We start from the raw sequence: 11,482 nt of genomic DNA, 5'->3' as shown, positions 1-11,482 counted from the left end.
GCTGACACTCAAGATTTATGCTCATCTTAAATGGGCTTATTCTGCCCATTTCCCATTACTAAACTCCTTACCCTTACTTTCAGTACTGTGCATGTTGTCTTCTCTTTCTTGACTAGATTTTTCTCAGCTTCTGTTGTAATCTTACTTAGGAAACGGTTTTGACCAGATTTCTGTAGGGAGTCTCCAAGTGTCCCATACTCATTATCTGTGATTCAGATTTGCTCACTGACAGAGATACTTGGTAGGATGCACTTTTCTCTCTCCTAGATCCCACTAAGCTTATGTTACAGTGACAGCTAGAGTATGGAAAGAAAACGCCTGAAGAAAGAGATTGAAAAACTCCTGTAAGTAGTAACTGCCCAGAACTGCCTTCATTGCATTTGAGACGGAATTGTTCTCATTGCAAAGGGTTGTATGACCTAGCTGGATGACAACTGTAAAACCTTAGTCTTCTCTTGCTGGAAAGTATGAGCAGACTTCCTCTGAGGTGCTCTTCATGTTCTTACCCACAGTCTGCAGCATGATACCTGACTGCATATGTGACAGTAGAGATGTCAAAGCCCAGAACTTGCTCTGTGTCAGTGGGAATGACCAGGGAGGTGCAGAGTTTCTCCATTGCAATGCAGCCAGTGCAGCTGCTGTCTGTAAGGGGTCTCCTAGTTCATGCAGCAGTGTCTCATGCTCTTTGATGCAGGAGTGCACAGCAGACAGCTCCTAGGGGAGGTAAGCAGTGTCCCCTCTACTCCATACAAATCCTGTGCCCATCTACCCTAGGACTGCTTGCATGTATCAGTAGTACTTAGTCTGAGGAAAGATTGCAGAATCAGGCCTCTCCTGAATGAGAAGAACAAGCACCAGTGAAGCATCTCTTTCAGTCTGTTGGCTGTACAGTGAAATCCTTCTGTGAGTCCCCAGACTTCAAATACTTGATTCATATTTGTACTTCTTCCTATATTTTGGGGCCTTTGGGGAAGACAGCAGTGTGGTTTGAGGGAAGCTAAGATTAGCAGTGATGCAGAAAACTAACAACTTTCCTACTTAAGAAGAGTCTGTGAGAAATCCTGCAAGAGATTCCTAGCCCTGAATCATACCAAATTTAGCCCCAGTCTTGCACTAGCTTTAGAGTCATCTACTACATTTCTTATGCACCGGATTGCTTACAACCAGTTTTAATTTGGAGTTATTTTCTTGCTTTAAGGGGAGATTATGTTGGCATCAGACTACGAGAAAATGAATTTGATCCAAGAGGACAAAGGCAGCCCACCTTTCTAGATGACTTGGTAATCACCAGACTTCATACTTCCTATCCTCTTTAACTGCAGGGCTACTGAGAACTCTGAAGGATGGCTGTTTGGTACAGCTAAGTAACCTGTTCCTAAAATGATCAATAAAAGCCCATTACTGCAATGAGTAGCTAAAGAGATTGGCTGTGAATAGCATCCAGGTGTAATGTATCCAAGATAATTCAAGTTTTTGCTGATTTTTCAGCAAGACAAAACTTATTCACAGAGGACATTTGATAAAGTTCAGGTCAACTAACCAAAGGGAATTCTTCACAAACTAAAGCTGTGTGTGCATAACAAAACATCTTTCAGGTAAGCTGAGAAAGTCTTCCTGGCTGTGTTTAAAACCCCTCAAACCTCAGCAAGTGTCTTACAACTGGTGAGGTACCCAGTGTAGCTGAGACAATACTGGGCTCCAGCTCACATTTCCCTGCATTTCTCTGGTCTTTCTGTCATCCCTCAGTCAAGCAATTACAGTAAAACAAAACACATAAGGTTCTTTTGTCTTTCCAGGTCCATTACAACTTAGCCTTCAGTGTTGCATTGCTGTGGCTAAGTGACATGGATGCTCAGACTGCACTGACAAGAGAGAAAATGTGAGTATTGCAAAGCTAAGGCCCTGCTGTTGCTGTGGGTTACACCAGTGTGAAAAATGGAGTAAAAGCAGCAGTGAATCTAGCCCAGGACTACTTTTTGCATTTATAACACCACGCTAATAATCTTCTTGTTCAAAACACCATACAGGAATTTTGCAGCTCACAACCGATACACGTATCCCAACCGAATTGAGAGAGAAGCTATGATATTATCTTCATATGCTGGAATATTAATGGTAAGAGGGCAAGAAAGACAGCAATGTCTTTTGCTCCATGGCAGCAGTCTAGAAACACTCCCTGTACCCTGGATGTCTTTGTTCATTGAAAGCACAGTATACAGACAGTGCAAATATTACAAATCCATCTCATTTTTATCAGGTAGCCATTAAGTTTTGCTCAGCCTTAGAAAACAAAATAGGCAGTTTCAGTAGGTGGTCCTGTGTGTGTAAGTTACTTGTCTCACCCAAGTGCAAAATGGTGAGCAAGTTTCAGGACAAGATTTCAATAGATTTGAACTAGCAGCATGAAACAATACTAGGAGCTCACGTGAAAGCTGATTCAGAGATCAAAGGAAGGGGGTATGAGCTGGATGTCATACGTTCACTTTAAAGAATACTACTTCTGAGAGCTGAACCTCTCTCTTTACCTGTCTTCACAGAACAGCATTCCTATCGAAGAGATCTTTGAGGTTTACAGCATGAGGCCCTCAGCCGCACACTGGCAGAGCTCTGCAAATGTGAGTGATTTGTTGGTTTTTCAGCATCTCTAATAGGGTCTGAGTGAAGATCTCTTACCTGTAGTGGCCTGGTCCAGCATGTAGTGCATAGGGCTGGCATTCTAGGAATGCAATCCACACATGGATTATTTCTCTTAGAGTAAGCTGTTGAACTATTCCCTTCTCACATTTGCCATTACAGTTCAGAGCCTTGTGGGTGGCCTTTCAGCATCATAACGAGGTATAAAGCCACCATGTGCAGTTGTGGTTATCCATTGGGTACTTCATTCCTGCTGCTAGTCTTGAGGGTATGTGTCAAAGCTGCAGAGTGCAGCACTTTTCTTAATTGCTTGCAGATCATATTGTGGGGGGGTCTGTTATAGCTGCTGTTTATTCCAGCTCTCCCATACGAATAAAGGAAGGGACTTCATTCTATGGAAAGCAATCACTACTGTTAGACCAGCAGTCATCGAGGATATGTGGATGATAGGTGGCAACATCCTACAATAAACTCTCATGTATCTGCTTGTTACAGCAGAATATAAGCATGCAGGTAGCATTCATCACCACAGGCTAGGTACAACAGTGTGAATTTTATCTGAAGTTAGCACTTTCCTTTGGGATTGTCATCTGGCTGCCAAAGATGTACTTTATCTGTGCCCAGTCCACTCAGGTTGCAAACCAGAAATCATCAGGGGACAATACCTAACGTTTGCTAGCTCCTGGCCTCTAGTGCTGCCTTGCACTGCTTGGCCTCACTGAGGAGCTAAAGTTGCTTTGCTGGCAAGTATACCCTGTAGGCAGTTGTATAAGCCAGTAAAACTCTCCCTGCATAGCCCACCTCTTTGCTACAGTTTTTCTGCCCTCCTCTTTTGTATGGACTCTGCAGATCCTTCGTGGTCTCCTTGACTCATTCTTATTCCCCTGTAAACTGATAAATCTTCCAGCTAAGGAAGTATGCTGTAGGTCTGAGATAAGGCATTCATCAGAGGAACCAAAGATGTGAAATTTGGCTAAAGACCTTCAACCCTGCAAGACAGAGACTTCCTGCCATACCTCCATGGGGTTTTTTGTAAGCTATTGTATGCTGCTTAGCAGAGTGTGCCAACACTGCAGGTCTTAATCTGGGATCGTGTTTAGGCAGGTTCAATCAGTGCAATGTTTACAGAAGCCAACTCTCAGAAGGACACTCTGACACTTGCATAGGCATTACATGACACTGTTCAAGGAGATTCAGTATCTACATCCTAGGAATACTTTCTGGATCCCAGTAAAGGATCAGAAATGGCACCTGTCAGAGAGCCTTAAATTCTCCCTTTATTGCAGTGTTAAAAAGAGTTGAATAAGAAGACAGTGCTAAGCCAATTTTTACTTGCAGTGCAGTGCAGTCCTATGGAAGGTGGACATACAGATTAAACAGAACAAAGCAGCAACTCTGTGACTGCAGGGTCATGTGTGTTACCTGTGTACCTGCAGGGAAAAGATGTTCTAGAGTCTGGAAGTACCCTTGTGCCAAATCATATAACAGTAGCAGAAAACTTGCACAAGGTTTTACAGTTCAATTATTGCAGAGAGAAGAGGTAACATTACCTTGACTTGCAGATTTGATTAGACTATCTGACTTTGGGCAAGTCATTTAATCTCTGTCCTAATCAATCTGTGGCACAGTCTCAGTCATTATTTGCAGTTTAAAAGCCTCCAGAAAGAAGGAGGCTATGTTTCCTTGGGCATGGTGCTCTGATAACACAGCCTGCTGTCAGCCCGTATACCAGAGTTGTTTGGGTCTAGTCAGCTCTCAAGACAGACAGCAGAGTGTGTGCCTCCTGCTTCCCTTCACCTGAGATTTCTAAGAGTGTATTTACATAAACAAAGGAATCCAATACTATTTAACACCTTCCAGACAAGTCACATCCCTGCTCTTTGGGAATGAAACCTTCGTGTGGAATGATCTATCAGGTCTTAGGGACCTTGTAAGACCTGAGCAGTTTTAGATGTTAGGACAACTTCTGCATCTCTAGTTCAAATACCTTTCTATTTACATTGGGCATAAATTGCAGGGTTTACTGCTTTCATGCAGATTCACACATCGGTGCTGTGTTAGGCATAAATGGCAGTGTTTAGGCAGCAAGGGCTGCAGTGGTGACATATATGGGAGGAGACCATGAACTGTCCTGTGCCAGTCAGCTCAGAAACCTGTGTAAGCAGCCAGGCATGAGCCAAAACTTCAGCCAGAGGAGCACATGGCACTGCTATTCAAACATATTTAAGAAACAGCAGCAGCTACTAGGGAAGGAGACATGAGGACACTTGTAAGGAGCCGTACACAGTGACTATTAAGAGAGACATGGTCTTGGAAGGAGGCATTCCCTCCATGCCATGGCCTGCAGGGACAAAAGCACAGAGGAAAAGTGAGAAGTACAGAGAAACACCAGACAGAAACCATTCGCACATGAGCCCAAACTCCTTTGCCACCCATCACCTCACAGAAGGAATTGGGACAGACTGAATGTAACCATGAAAAAACAAGGGAAGTTGAGACTAGGCAGGGGAGGAAAGGTGCTTACTATATTTAACCTCTAGAGTTTGACCTCTTGATGCTTCCCTCATTACACCACCACTGGGATCAGAAACCTCTAGCAGCATAAGGGTTACTTCTAAAATCCCTGCTCCATCTTTTTAGTCTAAAAAGCCACCCATTGCATGCTAGAATACTTGAATGATGTGCGCCTGGGTTAAGAGGTTTATGAAGGCATTTTGTTGGCATGCCTCTTTCTGGCTTAAATGCCTGGCTGACCACAGACTTCATGGTTCCTTTCTGGCCTGCACACTGGCGTGGGACTTTGCCAACCCAAGCAAACAAAGCACTGGTGCAGGGAAAGCAGACGTATAAAAGCTCTTTGTCTTCAGTAGCTGACCTTCAGGGAGACGGTTTTGTTCTTTAAAGTGCAGAAGCAGCTTTTTTGGCTCTGTTGTGCTGTTCCTCTGTTGGACCTCTGCTGAAAATTATCCCCAGGCTACCAGAAAAAGAAACTGTATATGGTCCGTGCAAAACTGGATATACCAGGCAAACGTAACTGAGCAACCAGATGGATTAAAAAAAAAAAAAAAAAGCCTTCAGTAGACAAAAAGGAGATAGATACTCCAGCTTTACTGATCAGATCTCATCTTGGCCCTGTAGAGATTTCACCAGTTAAAACTCTTGAATCCTATCCTGCCTTGAAACTAATACCAATACTTAGTCCCAGTCTTAAAGTGGTCCCATTCCCAAGCATACTTAAAAGGCTTTCATCATTGCTAGCACCACACACCTTGCAGATTCCACTCCACACTTTTTGAAGTGTTCTGCCCGTTAGGTCTGAGAGAGTCCACCAAAGAAGAGGTACCAGTTCAGTGGTACCAGTGACTCCTAGCTTTGGCTATAGCGATAGTAAGCTATTGCCCCCTTCTCCCACCAGCCTACTGTCTAGACTGGTATGCTATGAGCAATAAAGTGGAAGGAATCTCCTGCTGCATAAAGGCATAATGCATTTGGATCCTATAATATCTGTGCCTTTTAAAAAATGTTACATTTTAAACTCAAGTTTGCCCCTTTTGCCCCATCAGTAATAGCAAACTAGCTCCAGCCTTCTCTGTTTGAACAGAGCAAAAAGCTGAACTATTCACCTCCTCCTCTACCTTAGGCAAGAAAAGGGCAGTCCAACTATTCACAGCCACACTAAGATGTAACCCAGCTTTTGGGCCTTTGGCTTAGTGCTTTACAGAAGACCATTCCCACCAGTGTGCTCTAATTACCACTAATGTGGAGTGGGGAAGGAGGCTATGCAGCGTCCATGGAGATATAGCCTGCTTCACAAGGGCCTTGCCTGTGTTCAAAGCAAGTTTCTCTAGCAGCATATCTTTAGCCATTTAAGTGTAATTGCCCTTTAAAAAATAGAGGAAGTATTATAATCTTTAATTCATGACTCGAGTCACAAGAAAGTATTCTGTATGGCCCAGCTATTAATGAAAGAGCATTTGTGCTGGAATATATAAATTTTATCTTCAGTAACACAGACTTTCTTGACATTTCCCAAGCAACCATTAAAAGTTGCTGTGGAACTGTAATCAGACTATAATAGTTGGTCCACATGTTATTCACAGTGTTTCTGGTGCACCTTTTGGTGTTTTTTAACCTGCCATGCTTAGCTGTAATATTAATGATGGACTACCACCCGGTGTCCAGAAAGGACTAGAGCTCACTCCAGCTCACAGGTGCATCAGAACAGCCTTGGCTGTAACCTCTCTTAGTTTAATTTTCCCATGTCAAGAACTAGAAATGTCACTAGATGCCATGTAGGGGCATTTCAAAACATGTTATTTTGAAGGAGGGATCTTCCCCTCTGCTCCTGGGATAAGTGGGTGGATCAGCTGTCCCTCCTGTTGCTGTGAACTTTACGCTGTATATGTTTACTGTCATGCTTCTTATGGGCAGGAATCCTTTTGTCTAGGAATTTCCAACCCAGGATATTTTTAGAAATCTCCATTTTGAGTGCACACCATACACTGCAGAGGAATGATTTTTTCTTGGAAGGTTTCCAACTACTCATGCTGTTATCCGTGGTGGTTTGTTTGGTTTTGGTTTTTTTTTTTTTTCTGGGGGTGGGGGAGGGTGTTAGTGTTGTTTTAGCTTTGATTTATATTCTGATATTATGCAAGCAGAGACAAAGAAAGAACAGAAACAGTCTTTCTGTTCATCTCATGTTACTGTGCATTTGCCTAGATCCTGCCCCTAGTGGACTCAGGGATACTTCCTTGACGGTCATGAGGTAGCAAAGTTACAAAATTTTCTGAAGAGGAAGATAAGCCATTGTTATCAGGATATCCAGTTTCTATTTAAGCCAACAACGTTGCTTAATTTTAATCATGGATTTAAGATTATTCCCACTCTATAAGAAAGGAACGGAAATGCTTTGCTGAATTTGGAAACTAAGGGTAATTTATTTTGCAAAGCCCTAATTAGTTTAAGAGGTTAAATCTACTGTTTTCATTAACAGTAACTCTTGGAGCACAGCTTGTGCCTCCTTAAGAGTCCTCAACTCAAAGAGCTGGAATCCAGCCCATCTCAAAATTCAATTTCTGTGGATCTCAGGTTTGGTTATCTTCTCCCCCCACCCTTTCCCATCAAAGTAAAGTGGAGATTCCTGTTATCCTCCATCACTTTTGAAGTCTTGGCTTAGATCTCCTTGAAAATCAAGCACTAGCTCTACTAAGATATGTAGATACTTAGGAAGACTAAGTCACATCCTAGTGGGAAATTAGGGTCCAGAAGATTTCTGATTCATGAGAAGGGACATCCTAGCCTGAGATGGATATAATGGTTGCTATCCCAACTGCCTGCTGCTTCTCAGAGTTTCCTACCCCATTGTCCAGCATTTCAGGAGCTGTCATGTGAACAGCTGATATCCTGCCCACCAGAATATTATGGCAGACCACAATCCCCAGGCTGCACCAGTACATACGGGTCTATAAAATGCAGCAGTTCAGCTACTGTGTGGACAACTGAAATGTCTGGGCAGGGGATGGGCACTTCAAGAAGCAGGGTGCACCAAGCAGCCAGGACAAAAACTGCCAGCAAAGCTGTGCTAATTTATCCATCAGTTCTGAAGCAGAAACTGAAGCAGTTTTCTTACTTTCCACTGACCACAAAAGCATATGCCCATTTGGCTTTAGCACATCGTTTCTGCAGACATACTAATCTATGAATTGTTGTCCTTCCAGGACCACTGGATTCAACCTTTCAAGCTCTCCCTGCATCCATTTGCCATGCTGACTGCCCCTAAAGCTGCAGAGTATGCCTGGAAGCAAAGTGAGCACATTTCAGCCCAACTCCCACAAGGCCAGGGTGCAAGGACATGGGGCAGCAGCACCTGTCCCAGCAGAGCCACCAAGTTACAGGCTGCTGAGCTCCAACAGCTGCACGTGGAAAGGATAGTGTAAACCTTGGTCTGTGCCTATTCTCTTGTGGGGGCATGGGGGGGAGTGGGTACAGGCATTTCCTCATTGTAGCCTAGAAATAGTGTCTAGCTCAGGTTCCTGAAGTTCATGAAAATTGCAAAAGGAGCATTTTTCTCAAGGTGAGGTAAACAATAAGATTACACCTTTCTAGTAGAATCAGCCTTCATGTCTGACAATCAGTTGTTTGTTCTTAAGCTTGGACTAATAGTAGGACTTTTGCAAAGGTCAGTTATGCTACTGGCCAGTGAAAGAGCCACCCCCTGCCCCCTTCCCTGCTTCTTCTCCAAGTGCAGCAAAAATGAAAGTAACTTCAGGAGCATTAAAGAATTTGAAGCTGGGACCCCTTACCTCCAACCATGTATTGCAACTGATCCCATGCAGTAAGTCTGTAAACCAGCCTGGGGCCACTCTGTAAACTCAAGATGATGCGAGACTCTTTCTCCCTCTCAAGGCATCAAGTACCAGACAGCAGCAGCATATCAAAAGACCAACCCACGTTCAGCAAGTAGAGCTAAAAAGGACAGCAAGCAACTGGACTCACTGACTAGACGGAAGCAACAGGTTGACAAAGTAGGTCTGAAGAATTCACACAAGCCAGTAAAACTGTTTTTGCAACACTACCACTGAATGTCAAAGCTGGAGCAGCACTTCTAGCCATCAGAGCACGCAAAGCCTTTCTTGTCTGCCCTTCTCAGCACTCTTTAGCATGAGATGTTTCATAGTAGCACTAATCTATAACATAGTGTCAATCCTAAATTGTACTTTTATGGCAACTGTATCACACCTTGGCAGGAGGTGTCACTCATGAGCTGGAAAGTCAACTCCAGTAATACTCAACATGCACACGGAAGGCACTCTTCTGGTAAGTATCCCTGCAAAACACATTCACTGCTATCACTTTTAGGTTAAAAAAAACTAGTTGAAGACTATTTTTGAAAAAAAATAACAAAAACCTGACTCCATAAAGAGCCCAGTAATGTCAGATTAGCCTAGCATGTACATGAATTAGGCTCTGCCTTTCTATTTGTCCATGATTTGCTAAAGCCTATTGTTTGCTGCAGCTCCACTGAGCAGGAGAGCTAAGAAAACATTCCAGCAGTAGGGCTGGATTTGACCGAGTAAAGGGGCTCCCCCACAGCCCTGAGTTCAATGTGCATCACATGTCACACAGCAGGAGGGAAGCTGCTCTGCCATGCACTCCCCAGCTCTCCTGATGGATTCAGCCCTGCATGCTGTGCTTGTGCTTATTAACATTTGCAACCTGCAGGGAGCCACAGAAGCAAAACAAGAAATCGCTCCAGAGAAGCCTGGAACAGAGTCAAAAGCAAGGAATGCAAAGAAGCAAAGACATAACAAAGACCCAGACTTCATGTACCTCACTTAGCTGTAGGTGAGCTAACTGACATCTTCTACCTTAGCTTTGGTAATACATTTGCCACTTGTGTTTTGGGGTTTTTTGTTGTTGTTGTTTTTGTTGTTGTTTTTAAATCTTAGCAGTCATTCCTTTCTTTCCACCCCTCATGTCTTGTAGCCAAGACCCTGACATTCCCTCCTCTTCCCTTAGCCACAGCTCTCCTGCTTCCCTGCCAGTGTGTTGGGAGCTTACATTTTCCCATCGCGTCCCTACTGCTTCTCAACCCACCATGCTACTTTTACATAGCCAAAGAGAGGATGCAGCACTTCAGAGACAGGGATTACACACTTCCCTTTGTCCACAGTGCTGTGCAACTCCCACACGTGATCCAGAGTGGGGCAGGAATGAGCTTCCCTGCATGTGACATGAGGGGTTTGCCTCTCAGGATGATCCCATTTTCTTCAGCTCTCCCCTGTAACCATCCTGCTTTCTTATTTCCTTAAAGGACTCAGCTGAAGAAAAAGCCTCTTCCTGCAGTGCCAGTATAGCACTGAAGCCTGTCTTCCATTCCCCATTTGCAGGTCTCTAATCGTTTGCCTCTGTGATGTCCATGCTGTGCTGCCCAAGAACACTCCCCATTTCTTAGAGGGGCTGTCACAATCCTCATGCTTGTACAAACTCTACCTTGGGAAAAGAGCTGGGTGCACATGGTTCTCCTTCCACATCCCTCTCTTCCTCTGGCTGGAAGCCTGGGCACACAGTATGGGCTGTTCTATAGGACTTCTTCTACTTAATTTCATAGAAGTTTCAGGGCTCAGTGGGGTAGTAGAAGTGTTCACTGCTGAGAGGTGTATTTAACACTAACTGCAGGGTAGAGAGACTCCATCGAGCTCTTTACATATAAAAATGATAGAAATGAAGATTCCCAGCTACTTCTAGCCAAAGGATAGACATCCATCCAAAGTGTGGTCACATATTGTACAGCTGCATTAACCCATGCCTTGGAGATGGTCCTGTACTCTAATGCAAAATATCTGCTAAAGGAAAAACCAATAAACACTTGTGAAGCAAAACTGTTTTTCTTCTTCTGCCCACCAATTCTCAGTCACTGAGCCCATTTATGGAGATGCCAAAAGACAGCACTACACAAGAAAGCCTGGGAACGGTTAAACTTAATCACAGATTCAAAGGGTCTTTTAGAAGTCCTCATGGACTCAAAGCTTGCTTTCAGCTCAGCAGGTTCACAGTTTTTCCGGTTTTTTAACATATCACAAATTTCCTATTAAAATTGGTCTAAAAAAGAATGTTTTTGCTGTAAACACCTGTCCTTTCAATTCTGAGCTGTCCATGGGGAAAGACCTAACCACAGCTTGGTACATTCAGAAATTACAGATTAACTGGTGAGTCTTTGTGCTGATATTGATGGGGCTTCTTGGCCATACCATGCATTCCCCCCCACTTTCCTTTAAGCATGTAAGCCAAAATTCAAGGCCCAGGGAGTCAGATTAGAAGGCTAGAGGGGACTCAAGATAAACAGCAA

The 11,482-nt window shown here is 43.7% G+C and overlaps 1 protein-coding gene across 1 annotated transcript; it reads left to right on the top strand.

The window, feature by feature from the left end:
* The first annotated feature begins 303 nt into the window (after positions 1–303).
* Positions 304–9,972, top strand: C5H2orf80 (chromosome 5 C2orf80 homolog). The gene is given in 10 exon segments (XM_075029291.1): positions 304–344; positions 1,199–1,280; positions 1,797–1,879; positions 2,028–2,115; positions 2,538–2,615; positions 8,352–8,439; positions 9,040–9,158; positions 9,381–9,447; positions 9,855–9,920; positions 9,923–9,972. Coding segments are annotated over 10 exon segments (762 nt in total).
* The last annotated feature ends 1,510 nt before the right edge of the window (positions 9,973–11,482 follow it).

This window comes from Buteo buteo, chromosome 5 (assembly GCF_964188355.1).
Source record: "Buteo buteo chromosome 5, bButBut1.hap1.1, whole genome shotgun sequence".
NCBI lineage: Eukaryota > Metazoa > Chordata > Aves > Accipitriformes > Accipitridae > Buteo > Buteo buteo.
Note: the sequence above shows the minus strand (reverse complement) of the source record. Positions and strands in the feature narration are given on the sequence as shown.